Below are 24,055 nucleotides of genomic sequence, written 5' to 3' on the forward strand. Positions count from 1 at the left end.
TAGTTATTATAGTTTATAACGTTTAAAACATATATATATTTCTTACAAAATCGCATCGATGACCAGCAGAAGGCCTTTATTAACCCCTGGGAGCAATTCAAATTACTTTTGCGAAGGATGGATGCACTCCTTGGGGGTTCGAAGTCAGAAGATCCACGTTTTCTACCATTATAAGCTTAGCATTATATTACCATTATTAGTCTGCTGGCATTTTGGTTCTTCATACATCACGATCAAATGCAAATGAATTCGCAAAATCATATTTACAGTAATGCCGCTAAGGCAGAAAGATACATCGCTATTGTGCATACCCAGCCTGATCTCACAATAATTCCTACGTATTTTAATAGTTGGCTAATTCGTATTAATCATACAAAGTGAATTGTACAAAAACATACGATTATCATAAAGAAGAAACCCCACACCTAACCCTGTTGCTAACCACAATGTCAAGGGGGCAAAATCAACAAATACAAACAATTTATAAATGTGGTCTACGAAATCGCCATCTCCTAAAGAAACGTACGAATTGCCATGAGATTGCATAAGTATATGGCAATATGCATAATGCAAAAGTTTGCAATAATTGAATGATTTTAATACTGCAACAAGTAAAAAAAAAAATTTAAAGACTGTGATGCTTTCTTTTCCCTAGAAGCAATGTGAAACATATGCTGTTTATGTAATTTTAAGTTTAAAAAAAGTTATTTAATATGTTATTTAGGGATGCGCGATATATCGGCCGACATATCGTTATCAGCCGATAACTGCCGATTATCGGTTATCGGTCTGATAGCAAAATTAAGCAGATAAATGAAAGCCGATAAATGATGGATTCTTTTGGTTTGTTGAACCACTTCACTTGCTCATTGCTGGCCATGTGAAGTTTTGATTGGTGCTTTCTGTGACATAGCACGAAGAGGACACGTGTTGCGGGCTTAAGAAGAGTATGCTAGTCTAGCACAAAGACAAGATGTCCGTGGTCTGGGAGTTTTTCATTGTAAAAATAATATGAATATTTATCGGCCTATATATATATATATATATGTTATCGGCCCCCAAATACAAAGAGTTATCGGCTATCGGCCAACATTTCCATAACGGTGCATCCCTAATGTTATTACAAACTTGTATTATCATATCGCATTTCACAGCAAGTTAAAACATATTGCAAACGCGCAGGGCCAATGTGACGTGAATGCGCATTAAACAATTTCCATACATTCTGTCATTGTTTACTTCCATACTTTTATTAAATGTCCATGTGGGAAGAAAAAGGTGAAAAAACTAATTTAATGAGAACATATAAGAAAATTATGAAGAGGAGGGAGAGGAAGAAAAGTTACTGTAGAGATTAAGTAAAAGATGAAAAAAAGTTTGAGGGAGGTTATTACAGAGCATGTCCAAAACAAAAAGCTACAAACCATCCCTTACCTGCCATTGGTCGGACTAACGCCATTAGTAAAGTTACCCACACTATTGGTTAAACCAATGTTGTTATAAGATACCAACAAGAAAAGAAAGATTTTAAAGTCTGATCTTAAATCATCTGGATGTTCCTTGTTTTTTCCAGAAGAGTTTCGGTGTCGTTTTTCCACCTGTATCCACGACTGGGCTTCTGGATCCGAAAGGCTGCTGGAGCGCTCTTTAGGACTCTTCACATCTTCACTAGTGTTGCTTTTGGAGGAAGAGGACTCTTTAGACAGGGGTCTGCATGTGTCCGTGTCAGTGGTGTCGCTGGATTGGCCATTTACCATGACTGGTTCATCCATGTGCTGATTAACTGGGGATGATGGCACTGTGAGACACACAGAGACAGAGAGTCTGTTGACTAAAGCCTGTTGCAAATATGCATCGCAACACTTAGAACGTCTTGGAGAAAAATGCCAAATTTTAAAGGGACACTCTTTGATTTTTACGTTTTGGAATCCATTAGCTTAGCACAATTCATTGAATTTGGTTAGACCATTAGCATTGAGCTAAAAAATAACTCTTTGATTATTTTTTTTAGCATGATGCTAATGGTCTAATCAGATTCAATGGATTATGCTAAGCTATGCTAAAAGTGGAACCGCCAGACTGGGAAATCGGCTGAATGGATTCCAAAACGGTACAAATCAAATGATTAACTCTAGGGGAGCTGGAAAATGAGCATATTTAAAAAAAAAGTGGAGTGTCCCTTTAACAGTCAGTAACTTCTGTTCTTGGTGAAATAAGACGGTGGTCCCAATAATAAAATAGAAAAAAGATGAACCTTTGTTAAGAGCGGTGAACGTCTGTCCTGGTACGAACTCTGGGCAGTTAATGAGCTGGGAGAAATCCGTGCGTGGGGAATCCTGAGGAGGACCGGGAATGGGCCAAAATTCCGGCTCCTCTTTCCTACGGATCTGCTCATCTACCAGCTCCACGACTTCGCTTTTCTTTAAGGCCTGCATGCACGTACAAAACCAGATATAACCCAGGCTATAGATAACGGTGTCTGCTGACATGTAGATGGTGATGGGTAAAGGTCACCTCTTTAATAAGGTTGATATCAGTTGTGAGAGCTTGGACTCTGTGAAAGCTGGCGATCAGAGAGATCGGCAAGAAGCCTTTCGAATCCATCTTCCTCCGCAGGAAAAAGTCTCGCTCCAGGTTTGGGAGGCTAAAGTAGTATTCACTAAAAAAAGCAAATATTTACAGTTATTACAAAAATAACTACCACTACAGAAATAACCACAATCACAAACCACAGTGTACTTAATAACAAACTCAACAATATTTATCCAAGTAGTTTATACATTTTCATTTGTCCCAATACAAATACGTTTTTGATCATTAATCTGTTCATTGTTTTAAAAACTCAGCTTTTCTACTTTTATTGTTAAATGTGACCAACAGGGTTCCCACACCTTAGTTAACTTCAAATTCAAGGACATTTCAAGGACTTTCCAGGTCTAATAACCTCAAATTCAAGGATTAAATGGTTGGACACATTTCAAGTGAGAGTAAGGTTACATCGTGTTACCTTTTAAGATACATTGTTACAGTTCCCTTTCGAGGGAACTTGTGCTGTGTCACTGCGGTGACACTTTGGGGACGCCTCCTAAGTGCGTCTGAATGTGTACATCAAATTCAACCAATGGTGAGGCTTAACGACAAAGACAGGGTGACGCGGGAGCCAGGAAGTATATCGCTATCTGAAATATTGCCAAAAACGTCATTACAGCGATGCAGGAAGTATGGCGAGGGAGACGCAGCGTCTCGTTTCCTTCTCAGGGAACAACAGTTACATACATAACCCGAGACGTTTTCATGTGTCAAACACAACTATGCAAAAGTGCATTTCGGTATGAATCTACATTCGCATACAGAAGATATAAGCATTTAAAGCGAACAGTTTAACACGTGTGCTTAAAAAGCCTAGAATTTTTATGATATTATCCTACACTACACAGGGAATAACATGATTTTTTTTCCAGAAAACTTCTTTCATAAAAGAGATTTAAGCACTTTCAATGACCTGTATGTATATTTTCAAAAACTTTCCTTGAATTTTTTCCTCAGATTCACAAACTTTCAAGGATTTCAAGAACCCGTGGGAACCCTGAAATATGTTTTTCATCATTAAACTGTTCCTCATTTTAAAAATTAAGCTTTTCTACTTTTATTGTTATATGTGACCATGGACCACAAACCCACTCTTAAAAGGAATATTCCATTTTCTTAAAAGAAAAATCCAGATAATTTACTCACCACCATGTCATCCAAAATGTTGATGCCAAACGAGGCATAAGGGTCTTATCTTGCAAAACGATTGTCATTTTTGACGATAAAAATAACAAATATACACTTTTAAAGCACAACTTCTCGTCTAGATCCGGTCGTGATGCGCCAGCGTGACCCCACGCAATACGTCATGATGACGTCAAGAGGTCACAGAAGACGAACGCAAAACTCCGCCCCAGTGTTTACATGTGTTGAGAAAGAGGACCGTTCCTACGTTGTTGTATGTGAACTGATACTAATTAATGTCTTTGTGTCAGTTTATTGTTTACAATGGTCCGGAAATGTACGTTTTATATATGTAACACGTGACCTCCCTACATCACTACGCATTTACGTTAGGTCGCGCTGGACCAGATCTAGACGAGAAGTTGTGCTTTAAAAGTGTATATTTGTTATTTTTCTTGTCAAAAATGACAATCGTTTCACTAGATAAGACCCTTGTGCCTCGTTTGGGATTGTTTGTGGTCATTTGAAACTCCGTTGAAAAAAAACTGTTACGTGTTGAGTTAAGTGTTAATTGTTGGTGTCTATTAAAGTCCATTAAAATGAGAAAAATCCTGCAATGTTTTCCTCAAGGAACATTGTTTCTTCTCGACTGAACAAAGAGGGACGCGAATTTTTGGATGACATGGTGGTGAGTAGATTGTCTGGATTTTTCTTTTGAGAGAATGGAATATTCCTTTAAGTAGCACAGGTATATTTGTAGCAATAATTTAAAATACTCTATGGGTCAAAATTATTTAAAAAAATGCCAAAAATCATTAAAATATCAGGATCATGTTTTATGAAAATATTTTGTACATTTCCTACCGTAAATATATTAAAACTTTATTTTCATGAGTGAATGCATTTGCTAAGGACTTGATTTGAACAACTTAAAAGGTGATTACCTCAATATTTTGATTCTTTTTGCACTCTTTTTTTATAATTTACAGTTTTCTACATAAAATCATTATACATTATGTAAAGAACAGTGTGTGAAAATATAACCTTGGTATCTTTAATATTAACTAAGTAAGATATTGAAATCAATGACTGAAATCAATCTTTGATGCTCGTAATCTTATCATTAAATTATGAGACTTTTACTTTGATGTGACAGGTTCACAAATGACCTTAGGGATGCATTTAAATGCTTAAGAATTTGCCAACAATCCATCACAGAAATACAAATGATTTTAATTAGAAAAAAGAAATGTAAATGATCAACGAATAGTTACTCTAATAGCGAACCAAGTATTTCCAGTCCAGTTTTTCCAGAACGTTACAGTCTTGATCTGTAACCTCTGTGACTGATGCATTTACAGTAATTGTGATCATTGCACAGATGAGCGTGTGATTGGCGCCATGGCAACAAAAGATGGAAATCTTGCTTCAGCGATTTTTTCGTGCATCTCCACCCCTTCTCTGTCTCTCTTTTCAAAATATTTCATAACGTAATGAACACACACAGGGGCTTCTGGCAAAACTGCAGTGACACCAGACAGCACGTTCAATAAAATTTTACCCTAAATACATGCATGTTCCTGCAAAAGCACTTTAAAGGAGCGACTAAACTTTAACCAGTCAGAAACATGCGGCCCAAATGAACATTCGTTGAAACTTTCTCTTGTCAGGGGCAGATGTTTTCTGGCAGATACAGTGGGGCCTCCGCCCAAAGCACACCTCACATTCCACCAGCTTTAGTCAGACGAGGCTGAGACGTCCTCTGTGTGCTGTACTGCACGATTTCAAGGTTGTGCAAGTTACAGTAATGTTCAAGCTGTTTTAAGACTATCTGAACTGGGATTTTGAAATGTGCCGAGACATTTTTGACTATGAACACACAATTAGGGCTGTCACGGTTATGAAATTTGGCTGAGGGTAATTGACTAATAAATTGTGGCGATTAATTGCCTGTTTTATTGCTTTGATGTTTAATTCTCATACATTTTTTTAACACACTGTTGTGATTATTTAAACTAAATATTTTGCAAGGTTTACCCGACAGTAAATATTAATAATACACAAAACACATATTTTAAAGTAATTATTAAATGAATATATTTTTCAAAAACTGAAAATTCTTCATAAGAAACAAACACAATAAGGTGTCTGAAAACAATGAAATCAAAATAAACTGACTATACCCGAACAGGCCTTAAAGGATTAGTCTTTTCTTAAAAAAAATCCAGATAATTTACTCACCACCATGTCATCCAAAATGTTGATGTCTTTCTTTGTTCAGTCGAGAAGAAATTATGTTTTTTTTTAGGAAAACATTCCAAGATTTTTCTCATTTGAATAGACTTTAATGGACCCCAACACTTAACAAAATTTAATGCAGTTTAAAATTGCAGTTACAACGGAGTTTCAAAGGACTCTAAACAATCCCAAACGAGGCACGAGGGTCTTATCCAGCGAAACGACCGTCACTCTACGCAAGAAAAATAAAAAATATGCACTTTTAAACCACAACTTCTTAGTCCATTTAAATGAGAAAAATCCTTTTCTCAAAAAACATAATTATCTCTTTTGACTAAACAAAGAAAGACATCAACATTTTGGATGACATGGTGGTGAGTAAATTATCTGTTTTTTTTGTTTTTTGTTTTTTAAAGAAAATTGACTAATTCTTTAAATAGTAGCGAATCCGGCAAATGTCATATTAGTACTGGACCACATGTCTGTAGTGGCTGCAAAAAATCAATTCCTTACAGATCCTTAAGAATAGCATCCTTCTCTTCCATAAATTTTAAATTCTAAATTAAAGTTTAGAAAATGTATGTATGTTTTATCTGGCAGTTCATACTACTTATCAAAGTTTTGCAGCATTTCTTTAAAATGTAGTAGCCCGTTGGGCCTGTCCTAATCCACTGGATTGAATGGCTTTGCAATTAATCGCATTACAATGCCAGTTGAGGAGCGCCATCTGATACGGTCTCAATTATACAGGCGCTGCAGCTCCCCTTTGTGTTCTTTAAAGAGATGTGCAATCATTGCAGTGATCTCAAAATCAATCAAACAATTGCGATGGGACGATTGTTTAATCATTGTGACAGCCGTACACACAATACAATTATATTTATATGTGACCCTGTGTGTGAAATCCAGACTGAAGTCACATAATCTAAATTTCTAATTTAGATCTTTGACATGACCTTACTCAGTCAAATTTTAAAAATATCAAGGTTATATTTTCACAGAATGTTCTTTACAGTATGTAAGATCATTTTATTGGTCAAAAACGGCAGAAATCAAGGATTATTTACTTTCATTTAAAAATCCTGGTAATTTACTCCCCCCCCCATGTCATCCAAGATGTTTATGTCTTTCTTTGCTCACTTAAGAAATTAAGTTTTTGGAGAAAAACATTGCAGGATTTTTCTTCATATAGTGGACTTTACTCAACAGTTTAAATGCAGCTTCAAAGGACTCTAAAAGATCCCAACCGAGGCATAAGGGTCTTATCTAGCGAAACAATCGTCTTTTTTGTCAATTAATAAAGAAATAAATAGTAAGTTATTTTTAACCAAAACTTATCGTCTTGCACTAGCCGCGTGTTGCGCCAGCGCGACCTTACGTATTACGTAATCACGTCACAAAGGTCACGTATGACACATGCAAAACTACCGCTCCAGTGTTTACAAGTGTGGAAAAAGAGGAGCGTCTGATGAGGTTATATGTGGAATGACACTTATTAATGTCTTTGTGTCAGTTTAATGTTTAAATTGGTCTGCAACCGTGTGTTGCACATATGCAACAGGCGCATCACACAGCTAGTGCAAGACGAGAAGTTAAAAGTACTTTTTTAATTTTTTGGCAAAAATTACAATCGTTTTGCTAGATAAGACCCTTATGCTTCAGTTGGGACATCTTGAATGACATGGGGGCAAGTCAATTATCAGATTTTTTTTTATTTATGAAAATGGAGTAATCCTTTTAAACCGCAAGGCCTACCAACCATAAAAGTGTGCACACTACACACACACACAACCAACAAAAACATGAAATGCACGTTTTTATTCCAACACTAAATGTAAACAGCAATTATTTCTGACTAACTAGGAAACACTACTAAACACGAGTGTCTTTAGAGACGGACTATGACCTGCAAAGGCCCACTGGCAGGCTCAGATTAGAACACATAGACTAGACATGGCTCAATGTCGCCTTAATGTTGCATCTGCTCCACCTGCTGGTAGTAATGCGTTTAACACACTTAAAAAAGCCACTGAGCACATAACTTAACCATGCGTGCATGTTTCACATATTTCACTCGACTAAAGATAAACCTAAAACATAATGTATACAACACCTGACAGAGACATTTGTTTGTATAAAACCCATACAATATATATAATATAGGCAGTAAAAGCAAAGTGCAATGCTCAAATTTTGTTCAAAATAAAAGTGAAGAACCTGAACGTACATTTGGCGCTTGATGTACTCTTTAAGCAAGTTCTCCTCGATCGTATACATCTGCACACGATTACCGTCATCGTAGTAATACACCATGTTAGTGCCGAACTCGGATGGAACCGTAGACCCATCAGCATAAGAGTCCCGGTAACCGTGGGAGAAATCGTAGCGACCTGAGAATTTGATAGAAAGATGAAAAATATATTTAATTTATTACTTAATTCTGATTGGTCAACAGCAGTGCTGTCCCAAACAACCAACGTTACATTATTTATGTCTGTGTAATTTGTTTCATTTCCACTTATTTATTTATAAAACAGCGGTGTCATAAATGGGATATTTCTGGTTACCTCTTCCACGACCTCTGCCCCGTCCACGACCTTTGCCTCGGCCCCTGGGTCCTCCGCGGACACTGCTGCCCTCGCTGCGAATGCTTGCTGTGTCATCAAAGAAATCTCTCTCTCTTCTCCAAACTATAAAAGAAAAAAGAAAAAGAGAGTCATAAAAAAGCAAAAGGTCTGCATTACTAGCTGACAGGAGGAGACGCAGTCTAAGAGGACGTGTACACCAAAGCATTTAAACGCGGCTGAAAAAAGCAGGCGGACGGCGACTGTAGGCGCTTGCCAGCTTTTTTTAGCCGAGTGTTTTGGTTGCTATAAGTTTTTGTTTTTCAGTTGTTGAACGATGCGCCGGTTAGTTGTTGTAATATTTGTCCCGCCTCTCCTCCACTGTGATTGGTCGGCCGAGTGAGAAGTGACATTATTGAGCTAAGCATTTCACCAAAAGTTGAAAATTTTTCAACTTTCGGAACTCAGCGCTCAGCACGAATAAAACCCGCCAGCTGCTGCCGTTTTTAAAAAGTGTGGCGCTTCCATTGGAAACGATTGAAAACATACGCCGACCGCCAGCATAAATGCCTTGGTGTGCACGCGCCCTAAAGCTATAATATCCATTCAGGATGTATTAGTAAGTATTAGTGTGCTTTGTTAACTGTGCGGTTAACAGTTAACAGTTGTTTAGTAGTCAGTCCTTCCAGAAAAACGCAGAGTTTGATTGTTGCGGGCAAAAATCCTTTATCTTGCGGCCCGCTTTTTTTTAAAAAATTGAGGGAATATGCGGAATATGTATGCATTTTATGCGATGAAATTGGGGGAACTTGCAAAAATTGCAGGAACTTGCAAAAACTGCAGGAAATTTATGCGATGAAATTGGGGGAACTTGCAAAAATTGCGGGGACTTGCAAAAACTGCGGGAAATTTATGGGATGAAATTGGGGGAACTTGCAAAAACTGCGGGAACTTTATGCCATGAAATTGGGGGAACTTGAAAAAACTGCACACGGAAGTGCGACGTATTTGAAAAAATGCGTCTCCAGCATAAATATGCGAACTTTGGCTGATTATGCGTTGAATCATGCGATCGCATAATCGCGTTTTCTGGAGGGACTGAGTATTCTAAAAATAACACAAAACTGTTTCATTTGCCATTAAAACATTTACTTCTCACATGCTTTAAAACTACATTGTATGCAAATTTGATTTTGAATGTGTCACACCATCACTGTAAAAGTGAACTTTCAGAGAGTTTCAGGTCTCTTAACATCTGAATAACTTCCGGCACAAGTAATACAAGAAAGCGAAAGAAGCGAAACTGGTCTGGGGGCTTTTAGCAATGCCTTTTGTCCAGTTGCACGTACATTTAGATAAAGTAAATAATTCATAGCCAATCTAGAAGTAATTAAGGAACATCAGTATTGTGTAATAGGATTTTTGAAGGATACTACCTGTGTGTATGTGTGTGTGTAAGACATGCATGTGAGATTTAAAGCATTCACATGTCTGAAACTCACCCCTGGCCGTCATGAGAATTTGTAAGCACTCAATACATTAGTGTCTCTCTCTCTCACTGTCACTAGCTACAGCTAAATGAATAGTACTGATGACAAATATGTTAACCCTTTGATGCATGACAAACTACAGTGTACAAATATTCAAAATATGTGATTAACGTGGTGCACACAAAATACCTCTAAAGGAGGTAAACAGGAGTGCAACTCGCATTTACATTTGATTTACATTCATGCATTTGACGAATGCTTTTTTTCAAAGCGACTGAGTGCATTCAGGCTTTACATTGTATTATTATGTGAATGTTTGCATAATCTATTTTTGCATAGAATACCCAGGAAACAAAAATGAGTTGAACACACTACCTAAGGTACTGTGTGATGTAAAGGACTGTTTTTCCAGTGTAATGCACAAGCCATATCAGTTTTGTTTTAGTGTATACAGAATTACAGCAGTCCATAAAAATCCCCACAATGCACCATAAAAGCCAGTGATCTTGGCTGCCATGTTAACTTCAGCCAAAATGACATCATACTTGTATTAATGATTAGCAAATATCTCCCAATTGCACGGCAATTTTAAATTGTTTAACAAGTGATTAATAAAAGATCATGCTGTGTAGTTTAGTGATGCTGTTAAATGTCGTCATGAGGAAATGAGACGGCATGTATGTTTCTTCACTTCTGCTCTCTGGGACAGTGTATGTTATATGTGCATATATGTGTATCACAGAATGCAATGCTATATTACCTCCTCTCCTGCGGGGGACGTTGTTTTGCGTCTCCTCTCCATTTTCTACTTCCTGGTCATTTGAAAGCCCCGTAATTGGGTCGGACTGCGCCTCCCTGTTCTCCTTACTGTCACTTCCATCGCTACTGCACTCCTTCTCTCTCTTCTCTCCTCCGACAACTTTCTTTCTCTCTCTCCGGCCGGACGTGCTCTTCTGCCCCTGTGTGTTTATTACATTCTGCTGCAAGCAAACCCATATTTTAGTGAATGATTTCTTTAAGCATTCCTACATGTAACCAGTTATGTATATTCACAGGTTGCTAAAGGGATAGTTCACCCAAAAATGAAAATTCTGTCATCATTCTCTCATCCTGCATGAATTTCTTTTTTCTGATGAACACAAAAGAAGATATTTTGATAAAAGATGGTAAGCACACAGTTGATGGTAACCATAGACTTCCATAGTAGTCTATCAACTGTGTGCTTACCATCATTTAACAAAATATCTCCTCTTTATCTTTTAAAGGCCAGTTCACACTGGTCAGACAACTACCAACTCCAACAGACACCAACAGACCCAACAGACACCAACAGACAACCACATTCTAAAGTCTCATTGACTTTGATCCAACAACTGCCAACAGGGGTTTCACACTGGTCAGACAGACTCCAACAGACGCGTCTGTTGGTGTCTGTCTGACCAGTGTGAAGTGGCCTTAATACAATACTTTCATAATATTTGTTTGATAAAAGTCAATATCTAAAAAAGATTAAACACACACACACACACACAAAAATCACATTTCAAAATGCAAAATATTTTCCCCTCACCTCCTTACTGGCAAGTTCTCCTGGCGTAGGCCAATTTGTGATATCACTGAAATCACTCGACTGCAAAATAAGAAGAGACAAAGTAAAAAAAAAAACCAATAAAAAAGAGAGAAATAAATCTATAATTCAATCTGCAACACTTTAAAGGATTAGTGTTTTTTTAACTGATAATAAATTCACCACGTCATCCACAATATTGATGTCTTTCTTTGTTCAGTCGAGAAGAAATTATGTTTTTTTGAGAAAAACATTCCCGGGTTTAATGGACCCCAACACTTAACAGTTTTGATGCAGTTTAAAATTGCAGTTTCAAAAGACCCTAAATGATCCAAAACGAGGCATAAGGGTCTTATCTAGCGAAACGATTGTCATTTTTGTCAAGAAAAATAAAAAATATGCACTTTTAAACCACAACTTCTCATCTTCCTCCGGTCCTGTGATGCGCCAGCGCGACCTCACATAATACGTCATCACATCAAGAGGTCACGAATGACGTATCGAAACTACGCCCCAGTGTTAGCAAGTGTGGAGAAAGAGGACCGTTCCAACGTTGTTGTATGTGGAATGATACTAATTAATGTCTTTGTGTCAGTTTATTGTTTGAAATGGTCCGCAAATGTGCGTTTCATAAATGTAACACGTGACCTTTCCACAGCATTACGCAATTACGTGAGGTCGCGCTGGCTCGTCAATCAGCCGGCGGAAGAAGAGAAGTTGTGGTTTAAGTGCAAATTTTTTATTTTTCTTGTCAAAAATGACAATCGTTTCGCTAGATAAGACCCTTATGCCTTGTTTTGGATCATTTAGAGTCTTTTGAAACTGCAATTTTAAACTGCATCAAGGCTGCTACGCGCTGGGGTCCACCAAAGTCCATATGAGAAAAATCCTGGAATGCTCTCCCCAAAAAACATAATTCCTTCTCGACTGAACAAAGAAAGACACATTAACATTTCGGATGACATGGTGGTGAGTTAACTATATCTGGATTTTAAAGAAAATTGACTAATTCTTTAACTCACAATAGTCGAGATGATCACACCAAGAAGATATTTTTAGTCACATCTTTTATGAATATTCATGACGAATGCTGGCATGTAGTCAACACATACTTAATTATTTCCATTTTAATATATTCAAAACAATTAAAAAAAATTGTGTTTTGCAAATCTAACAACACTTATTCAAAAACAGTGCGCATACTATCTGAGCTGATGTCTAAAGGCAAAACGCTCCTCAAGTGGAGATCCACCCTACGCTTCAAACATTGACCCTATGCAGAAAGCGCGGCCGTCCCTTTCTCTAAGATCATTTCACATTCTATTACTGGAGGAACGTCAGTCATTCCTCAAGCCGCGAAGCAACCCAGAATTGCAAGTGTCATATCAGATTCCCCCACCGTCCTGAAATGGGTCCCGGGTGTCCCAGATGGACTGTAAAAGCTGAATGCAAGTATGACTTTGTAAGACACAGATTGGACAACTAAACTCAAATGCTTTCACATACAGTGGTGCTCATAAATGTACTAACCTAACTAAACCCGTTTAAAGTTGTAAGTGTAGACAAACTAGTCAGCTTTGGAGTCCGTCACAGGGACGACTCTAGTACCCTGTTAGGACTGAATATGAACCCATATGTGCTCTCTCTGGAATGTCCCGCTGAGGTAAAAGTCAAAAACTCATGTGCTGACTCTGTTGACCATTTCACCCACACAAAAGACTGAACCGAGTGAACAAATATCCACTTAAATACAAACACAAGCTTAGCTGCTCTGTGACTGGCTGCCGCTGACCTCTGATCTAGACTCTGTTACACAAACAGACCGGGAAAACTGCAAGTTTACGCAAATAACAATCTGTACATGAGTTTATTTGCATTTGCCAGACACTTTTATATAAAGCTACTTGGTTGAATGCATGCAAAGTCCCTTTAGGGAAGTTGCGCCACTGGACGGCCATTTTTGCAACGTCTAGAGGCAGTTTCAGTAATGCGAGACTGAAGTCATATCTACATGAATGAGAAAAGACAGATATCTCTAAAATCACAATTAAACCTGACATCGACTGTCCCGTAACATTCGTTTATATACAGGTAGGCAAACACCTCATGCAATTCTATACAAAGCCCCGCCCCCAGAGAATCATCACAGTCTTTATCAATTGATAATTGGTTCTTTTAACTAAAACCAGAGTGGCCATATTGAACATTGCATTGTCCCATATTCATAGTAATATGACTGCTCAAACTTGTTATACTCATTATCTTAGATACACGTCACCTGTTTGAGTCCTTTAACAAGTGGCGTTTCCAACAAAACTGATATTTAGAAAAGTCACTGGTCCGTTCACAGTTTTTATTACAACAATAATTTTTTAGTGGGGAAATCAGTTGCATTAGAGGAATATTGCAAGCGCAATCGTGCTTTTGCAATAAATATTTACACTGTTAGGGCCTCATGCCGACATTGAATCACAGCCGTCCATCATATTCAGTATTATTGCCTCTATTATATAAATGATTACCTGATAAGGCCAATAAAGGGAATATTGCCTCATCTTTGTCAGTTTCCTAGATGACGGTGTCTTACCTTGCTAGTCTTTCTGGCCCTGGGTTTGCTGGCGCGGACAACTTTGGCAGGACTCTGGGGATCTGTGGACACAAAATAAAAACAGGAGAATTGTAATTATCTTTGAAAGAGATACGCTTTTTCGAATAGACCAGAGCTTTCAAACTTTTTGTTAGTCGAACCCCCTTGACCTAAATTACATTTTAAGTTAAATTTAAATTATTTAATAGCACATTTGCATGTTTAACTCCAAAAACATTAATTTTTTCATTCATTTTAAAGTTTTTAACAGGGTCTTATAGACGTAAAAAAAAAATTTTGGATTTTAAATCTATAAATTTTCTTTTAATGGTACATAACACGTATTTTGCACGAGCTCCACAGTTTTCGTATATAGTGTTGTGTAATGGTTTAGACTAATCAAATTATCTCTTTTGTGTAACAAGTGTTCATTTTAAAATTATTTATTTACATTTTATGGTTTAGTTGTGATTATTTGTTATTTATCAATTCGATTTAAAAACCAGAGCATTTAATAAGAGATAAACCTTTGAAGTTTACTATAGCTGCGTTGCGAAAAACTTTAGCGTTATTTTCTAAACGTCAACAAAAAACTATTGCGAAATAACTGATGATATCCAATAGGGATGGGACGATTACCGGTTTCACGATTAACCACGATAAAATGTCCTGACGGTTAGTATTATCGTTTAAAATGTAATTATCATTACAACCGTGTTTGATTACCATGATTTTGAAAAAGCGTGGTAAATCCTGTCCAGTCAGAATCAGTTTGATGCAGGCGCGCACATCCAATAGTTTTTTGCACAAGAAAGCATTTAAGGGATAATGTATTGTATTCATTCACTGTAAACTTATTAGACAGACTTTTTTACAACATAAATAATTTCAAGGACATGAATATTAAATTGTGATTTTCGACAATAAAACTTGTTCAAATGTTTTCAGTGTGTGCATCAGTTTTTTTTACATTTCCATCTCATTTTAACAAAACCATTATAATATTGATAACCTTGATAACTTTGGTCACTTTAATCATGATATGAAATTTTCATACCGTCCCATCCCTAATATCCAACTTTAACAAGAAGTCGTTACAAAACATCACGACGATGTTGGTAGGTTTACTAATATCATATCCACCGCACTTGGAATTATTTTTAACCGAAGAAGACGTAACCGTGGGTTCACACCAGCCGCGTTTGAGGCGCTAAATTCGCGTCCAGTTTGCCGCTTGAACACTTTGAGTTTACTCGCTTCCTTCACGCTTGAAAGACGCGCATGAAATTCTAGTTATCGAGACATTCACATGGAAATTTGTGTCATGGGAGGGGCTTCTGCAATTCCGCTCGCTTTCTGTGATCACGTCACTACTAGAGCAAGATCTGGATAGGTTATCGCGTTTTTCTGCCAAAGATCACATTTTTAAACTGGCACGTTACCCGCGGCAACGCTCAATTCGCAACATTTGCGCAAACTAGACACGCGAATGAGGTGGAATCGCGTCTACCTCGCGGCGCACTAAACGCCTCAACGAGACCTCCAGACGCGCGTCAACGCGTCTTCACATTGACTTAACATTGAAATCACTTGCGTTTGACGCCTTTTAACGCAGCTGGTCTGAACGCAGCATAAGAGTATTATCCAAACATTATTAACAAGGAAATCACCTTATTCTTGGGAGCAGACACATATCGAGTTGTTCCTGGTAGGTTTTAGTACATACCGCATCATCTTCAAATAATAATTATGTTACTTACCTACATCAGGTGACCTGAAAATGCGAATAAACTGTTTCCATTGCAGTTTTGCGAAATACACATCTTCCGAATTGCTTGACAAACTTTTATGGGGAGATTTCGCGAAATTGCTGTGTTTTCTTATGCCGTATTTTCAATTCGCAATGTCAATTTGCGCAATTTAAAGGGTTATGGAAACGCACCTAGTGAGATATGATTACCTGTGACAGTAGGTGGACATTTACACATTAAACCCATTCCTACATACATTACACACTTAGATTTGTACAGTTAGTGACCATCTGTTAAATCTAGTTTAGGACTGAACTGACTTGTGCAATGCCTACTAGAAACACTTTAAAAAGCATAAATCTGTCCTGAAACATTTTTACTTTTCAGGCACATCGAAGCTTGTAAATACACGAGTCCATGTTATCCTAAACACCTCCAGGCTACCAAAACTTTATAGCTTTAGTTAATTAATAGCTCCAAGTATGACCATAAATATTGTGTATCGTATTCATGTGATTTTTGTCCTTTCAATATCTTGCCCTCAAAGTGTGGACGCAAGCTTTCAGTCTCTATTGTGGCAGGTCTGACCAAGCGTTGAATGTCAATTTTTACGTGTACACTAAGACACAGATTGTAAAGCCACACGCCAGCACCTGCGCGGCAAGGTCACACATCCACGCACGTAAAACATTAACTTTCTTGGATGAAGATTGAGCAGCAAATAACGTTTCATCATTTCTATGAGAGTCGTCTATGGTATTCAGATGCCCTACACAATGACATGGCCCCTATGGGTATGTGTGCCGCTGTGAACACAACTAACAAAGCATTAGGCCTTGTTCTGCAATAAAAGCAGATCTATAGAGCACAGGAAGGCAGATAAAAAACACTAATCTTGTCATAGTCTTGCCTAAGATCTAGATTTCTAAAACAAGACAAAGCTTCTTGCTCAGAAGGTTAACACACCAAAATGACAAAACCGTCTGCTTTTTAAAAACTCATCCCTTTATTGCAACATCAGAGGCTTTATGATTGCACAGTTTAAATTATCTGTGTGGATATGGAGAAATAACAGTATAATGTTACCATTTTTATCCCTTAATGATCCATTTCTCAAGCCTTAAAATACAGTAACTTCCAGAGCATTCCCTTAAGGGAGAAACAAAAACGCCTGTTACATTATGTTATAATAGCTGACAAAACCGGTTTACATTTTCACACTTTTTTTGGCAAAATAACAGAAAGCTGTCAGGATCAAACAGGCAATAGAGAGGGACGCCCATTTCTGGGAGTGTCCGGGGTCCTTTATCATTACTGAAAGGATGGCCTGTATGATAAGGTGCTGGCCCTTGCTGACAGTGTGGGGTGTGACCAAATACACAGACTCGCTGATACTGTCCTGACAACACCTTTCTTACACTTAGTGCCGCCCGGGGCTCAATAAGTTTATCCAATGCAAATGATCATTTAAATCGCTTGAATGTAAAGCCAAAACTTAAAGAGATCAAGTCAGATTTCTATTCAAATCAAAGGGCACAATTTGAAAGCTAATACAGGGCTGCAAAAGAGCAAAGGGTTTTTTTTAGTTAAAGTTAGCTTGTATTGGTATTACAGTTCAACTTCCGCCACAAAGATCAAAGTTAAAAGTAATTTAAAATTAGTTTGTGTTGGTTTCACTGTTCAGCCTTGTTTTTGTAGGTTAAGTCATTTCTACTTATATCACTGTTCAAAGCCACAATATGAAAGATTTTTACATTTAAATATTATTTTTAAATTCAGAGAATTCACAGTTTTAACCAGCGCTCTGCCCCTGTTTAAAGAGTCACATGTCAATGGCACCATGTTCGGGTTAAGCCGTAGTATAGTCTGTTTTTTACATGCAAGCAAACATATGTGTACGGTCGAATGCACAGCCTGGCAAAGTATAGTTTATTTGTGTGTACGCAGACGTACGACGCATGTGCATTGCGACAAAATGCAATGCATTTCCTGGGCTACATATTACATTCTCCTGCAGGCGCACGCGCAACCTACATATAATGTATGTAGGATGGGCAATGATTAATCGTGATTAATCGCATACAAAATAAAAGTGAGTCTTGCATTATATTTGAGTGTGTTTTATGTGTAATTCTATGTATATTTATGTAAACACACATGTCTACATTTTAGAAATGTTTTATTTATATATCCTTTTTTAATTTATATATAATATAGAATATATAAAAATATAAATAAATATATTTGCATATGTAATTGTTAAATACATAAATGAATGTGTGTGTATTTATATAAACGTAATATTTACACACTGCAAACACTCCTATATTATGCAAAAACGTACTTTAATTTTGTATGCGATTAATCACGATTAATCGTTGCCCATATTAAGACTGATAGGTGTGTTTGACTTAAAATAGCCTACAACATTGAATTATCGCAAGAGCATTTTGAACAGTACTGCCGCTTTTATGATACTTTAATGTCATCCGACAAGCGATCAGCGCAACGCCGTATGCAAAAGTAGCATATTTAACGTAAAAAAAGTGTGGTTGCTTCTATCAAGCCATACAGTGGGCGAACATTTTAACATAACGGTTAAAACTTTATTTCATTACGCTAGCCACGAACATGATTTTCGAGTCATGTCGGATCGATTCCTATCGAAACTGAATGTGAAAGCTACAACTCCATATACAGTTTCAGCAGTAACAACATAAACAAGCGGCTTTCGTGGTCAACACGTAACTTCCGGTAAACTCCGCTAAGAATAAATAACAACAAGGTCCTTTTAAAGTAGTTTATATATATAACAAGCAAAATAAACAAAACATAAATTACCTAGAAAAACAAAACATTTGTTATTTTCGACAAGGTATTTGTTTAATGCAGGGTTCACACCAGACGTGGCAGATGCGGCAAGCGCGAGTGATTTACATGTTAAGTCAATGCAAAGACGCGATTAGGCATCCTGTGGCACAGTAGGCACGGCGCGAATAGCGGAACGCGCAAATTGAGCGGTGCCACGGGAAACACTCGAGTTGAAAAATCTAAACTCCACACTGCGTTAACCAATCAGGACCTTGCTGTAGTAGTGACATGATTACAGGAAGTGAGCGTAGTCTGAGCGGAGTCGCAGAAGCCCCTCCCATGACGCGAATTTCCGTGTGAATTAGGGATCGACCGATATGAATTTTTAAGTGCCGATGCCGATTTTTGTTTCATCAGCCTTAGCCAATGACCGAAACAGGCTGCCGATTTTCTTGAGCCGATATTTGGAGCCGATACTGCTTTTGCTCACTCAATATACATAATAAAAATTACACGATGATGCCAAATGTTACAAGTCTTCATTTAAAAAAGTAACATTTATTCAACTTGAAAAAAACTATATTTAACAAATAGTAAAAACAGGTGAGGGTGCTATGGAACCATGAACTGCACTCTCCACAATGAAGAGGAACTATCAGCACAGGATATTGATTTCTAGCACTTTACTACTACAAATATATATAGAGATGAAAAATAAAAACTGCTTTGTCCAGATATGATCAGCTGTTAGGCCGAGCTTTCGATGTTGTCATGGAAAGGTTGGTTGTTTTTAGTCACATGACCTGCAATCGCTTGCGGCTTCCAGCACTCTGTCTGTAAATAATGCCAGAAAAAAATCGGCGAACACAGCAGCCACGAATCAGTCTATCACTAGTGTGAATGTCTTGAATGACTACAATTTCACGCAGGAACGAAGCGAGTAAACTTAAATGTTCAAGTGTCCAACTACGCGCATTCGCGCAAATAGCACGTTTTTCCATCTCTACCGCGATTGGTGTAAATGCACCATAAGAGTTTAGTTTAGCAACGTGTCAGACCAATAAACAAACAGAAACCGGAAGTAAAGTTCTGACCAGATGCACAATTGCGTGACCGCACGTGCATCCAGTGAAACCGTCTATAGTTCCACGTTCTTTCACAGCGTTATCAAGCTACGCCGCTGTTGTTGTCGTTTAGCGACCACTAGAGGCAAGCATTACATTGTAGATTTCCTTTTAGTCATTTAGCAGATGCTTTTATCCAAGGCGACTTAGTAATAAGGTAAACAATAGTAGCTATAACAACACAATAACAGCAATACATAAGTGCACTAGAACTAGTCTCATCAAGTCTAACACCATATACATAGCCATGGGTTTTAAAGGACAGAAAAGATAGAAAAAGTTATTTTAGGTACTTTAACCTTAAGAAGATTTTCATTTGAAGTTCAAAACTGCTTAGTTCCTCCAACATATGACCCAACACAACCATAATTGTCTTAACACGGAGGAACACTTGTACTATGCCAAAACTGAGCGTGTCGAGGGGCTGAAAATTTGACATTTAAACTAACCCATACAGCCTTCTACACATCAAAAAGTACTAGACAGGTACCAAACACAATGGTGTCTACAACAAAGATGCTGTCACAACACAAACACCATGACTGTTTGACAGTTCTCAAACGTCAGCTAACAAGTCATGTGTACACACTTTAGGATGACGGTCATGGTGCTTTGCAGCTATTAGTAGATCTAGAAGTTGGACTTTATATTGGCTTACCAGTGTTGAACATTAGGACATACATTGTCAATGCAAAACTATTTTATAAAGATTTTAACATCCACATTTTAATGCCATTAGTATCTGCGAAATCCACACATATTAGTCAAAACTGATTATTCTGATCATTCAAAAATCTTTCAACACAAATCCCCAAAGGTTCAACCTGTGAGCTTTTCTTACATCACTGTCCCGTTTGTAAATACTTGTAATCATGATATGTATCCCACTTTGTAGAAAGTACAAAGACCTTTGGCTCAACAATGTCAATGAGATCTACGGCCTTGTTCATTCAGCAACAGAGGAACTATTAGCACATCTACAGCAACAATGTGCACAATGCATATGGGCAGATATACAACAACCTGTGCTGGCTTGCAGGTTTCTAACCACAATGGGGAAATGCACAAATGAGACAAGTCTTTACTTAAAGAAAAACTAACACCCAAAAACCGAATCACTATTACAACATTGATTTTCTCAGGAGCAGCCAGAAACATCTGCTCTACTTGACAAGGTGCCCATCACCCAAAACCGAATACAAAGAATAAAACAAAAGAGCCCGACCAGTGTATTTGGGTATCGGGTTCCAAAAAGACCCAGCCTTTTAACCAAACTAGTATTTTAGCTATGCACAGACGTAACTATCAAAACAATAGGGGGATACTTAAATATATTCGAAAGACGAATATAAAACCATGGCTCATTATTAATAAACAATTTATATTATCATTTGTAAAGTATACAAGTTGTTTTGCTACCCGAAATCATCCAGATCACACATTAAAATGTCAGTCATGCAAAACTTATGAACAAAATAGGCACATATAGCTGCATGTAGATAAACATCTCTGCTGCCTTATTGTTTATTTAATGGTCATGCATGGTTATATTACTACTCGAAATGACTCCTTTGATCAGGACTTTTAATAAATAAACTTTTATTTAAATATAATTAACACACACTGCCCATTTCAGACATGCTCCAAAACCGGTCAGCATGTAAACAAATGCATTAGAGGCTCTTATCAGTAAATATGCAGAGTACGATTCAGTTTTAGGGAGTGGTCCATGTGCTTCATAGTTCATAAACTACTATAAAACACCACTGTGCAGTCATAAAACAAACAATTCAACAGGTGAGTGGTCCATGATTCAGTTCAGTGTCCACTATGAGGCCAAAAACCATTAAGTAACAGAAAGCAGGGGTATGTTTAGGGGTGTAAAGGCCTCCTGCTGTAAAGGCTCCTGCTGGAGTTGCAGTGCTCAGCACTACACGTGCTCCCGTGCAACACGATCAGATGGGGTCAGGAGGGGGACTAAATCTGCCCACATCAGCAAGTCTGTCCAAATACAACCAAATGATCGAGGCACACACGGGTCTGTAAGTAGAATGATGTGGGAACGGGCGTTTTGATGGGCGTTTATTCCCTACCACCATATTTGGTCACATCACAAATGGCAAACAGGAGCGCGAGACTTCCTGACAACAACAAGACGTCACTAAGTAAAAATGAATAAATCATGTCAAAACGAATTTTTAAATTGTCCCACATGTGAAGCTAGGTAATACAATCAGGATCTTAGTATGTTTTGTGTGTCATCCAACTTTAACAATGGCAGTGTTTTAAATCAGGCGAACCAGGGCAGCACAACCGTATGTTTGCCAAACCACGGACCACTCCAAGACTAGTTTAAAGACTTGCCTAAATAACAGCAGCGACACTTAAAACCAACTTATGGCATTTAAATCCTACCCGTTTGGTTTAAACTTATACATCGTTTTGAGGAATTAAACAAGTTTTCGTGTTTTGGGGTTAGCGCGATGCTACAGCTAACAGGCCACGCCCCCATCTCTGATTGGCCCGTTTCTCTGACCATGTATGAAAAACACACTTTACAGATATGGTCACAAAGTTTCAGAATTATTATTAAATTACATAATGTTTGCTGTTATGATACGTTTCAAAGCATATGTGCACAAATATGCGAAAGAGCTCATAAAAGTGTTTTGACTCGAGTTTCTGGGCCGCTGCTCGTTGCATGTAGCACATGCGGGCTAACAGAGCACATGTGTGCATGGAAAATAATGCTTTTGGTTGCATAAATCTGTCCGTTACGAGCATAAATGAGATTTTGTACAATCACACGCCGGGTCTCATAAGATTCGTACCTGTTTGTATGGAGTTGGTGGTGGTGGTGGCATTATTGGGAGGGCATGAATTCCTCTTCGTCCACGGGTTCACTTTCGGCGGAGGAGCCTCGATCACCTTCTTCTTGGCAGTTTCTGTCGCTTTGTGACTCGATTCATTTTCCTCGTTCTCTTTGTCGTTCGTGCTGTCCGTACTCAACCCATCCGCGTTGGTTTCCATGACCCCCTGTTTTTGATGTTTGCAGTCGACCTGAGGAGGATCTTGCTGCCCCTCCTCGTGGCTCGCTCGATCATGTTTCTTGGGTCGATCCGCGTCCGACTTGTTTTGGTTCCCTTCGCCCAAACAACTGACTGTCACGTCCAAGTTACTAACAACTTCAGTGGACATGGTTCAAAAGAGCAAACTCCCACACGTTGTGTGTTTTCACTATCCCGTTAAAAATATTTTACAGCGCAAATACAGAAAAAGAGACTCGATTGAAGCTGTTGCAGCTAGAGCACAAGTTGACAGCCAGCAGCTTGAAACGCGGCGGAGAGCTGCATGAGACTTTTCTCGTTTTTAAATGTCAAAATGCTCGATCTCTTAAAGAAGCCATGGTGTCCGATCAAATTAACTGATAATATATCGCGACGCAAACGAAAGAAATACAAACTTAAGCAATGTTTTCAGCCCACTTCGCGATTGGGCTGAACAGCAACTCACCTAAATAAAAGGAAATACTACGAACGGCCACGAGTCATTGGACGAGTGTGTGTAGCGCCCCTCTCTCGCCCCTGTCGGCCAGTGAGCGGTACTGCAGGTCGGTCAGCTGAACGTGGTTGATCACAGGCAATCTGACGTGGCCTTTCCCCCAGTCAACACAAAGTCACAGACTATTACAAAATCCTAAATTCATTCACCGGTTATCACAAAAATCTTATTAAGTGTTTTAATCCGTTAGACAAATTTTAAATATAAACAAGTTTACAGTTGAAATGGGAGACGTTAGAAATATTCAGTGGTTTACCTCAGTCAGTTATAAAAAACACGGTGCAACAGTTTGTATTTTCAATTAATGATAAAGTTACTGTTTTCTATATCAGACATAATGTTGTGAAATAAGTGTATTATGCACCATTTAATATTTATAAAAAAGTGTTTTTGTGAAAACAAAAAAGACAACTTTTCAAAGACCCGTATTTTATTTCACGTTGTTTTACTTTAGACAAAACACCTTGAATATATTTAACCATATTATTATTGTTTATTCTATGTCTTAAATATTAAGTTAGACAGTTAAACACAATATATAATACAAATAAATAAATAAAAACTTCAAACACCACTAGGTGGTGATCTTTGCCCCTCCCATTGGCAGGAGAAACTAATCTTTATTTTGCTTCAAATTAGTACAATTTG

General features: G+C 37.9%; 1 protein-coding gene across 2 annotated transcripts in view; it reads right to left on the reverse strand.

Moving 5' to 3' along the window:
* The window catches only part of larp1b (La ribonucleoprotein 1B), a 37,999-nt gene extending 14,417 nt beyond the window's left edge, over positions 1-23,582 (reverse strand). Inside the window, exons 1-9 of one of the 2 annotated variants that reach the window (XM_073869730.1) lie at positions 22,678-23,582; positions 14,161-14,222; positions 11,577-11,636; positions 10,767-10,983; positions 8,520-8,642; positions 8,180-8,342; positions 2,515-2,659; positions 2,255-2,429; positions 1,549-1,798 (exon numbers count right to left, since the gene is read on the reverse strand). In XM_073869730.1, the coding sequence (XP_073725831.1) occupies positions 1,549-1,798; positions 2,255-2,429; positions 2,515-2,659; positions 8,180-8,342; positions 8,520-8,642; positions 10,767-10,983; positions 11,577-11,636; positions 14,161-14,222; positions 22,678-23,044 (1,562 nt within the window). In that variant the 5' untranslated portion in view covers positions 23,045-23,582. Of the gene's footprint in view, positions 1-1,548; positions 1,799-2,254; positions 2,430-2,514; positions 2,660-8,179; positions 8,343-8,519; positions 8,643-10,766; positions 10,987-11,576; positions 11,637-14,160; positions 14,223-22,677 lie in introns of both variants that reach the window. The other variant, XM_073869729.1, reaches the window with a different exon arrangement.
* Between the last annotated feature and the right edge of the window lie 473 nt (positions 23,583-24,055).

This window comes from Misgurnus anguillicaudatus, chromosome 7 (genome assembly GCF_027580225.2).
Source record: "Misgurnus anguillicaudatus chromosome 7, ASM2758022v2, whole genome shotgun sequence".
Lineage (NCBI taxonomy): Eukaryota > Metazoa > Chordata > Actinopteri > Cypriniformes > Cobitidae > Misgurnus > Misgurnus anguillicaudatus.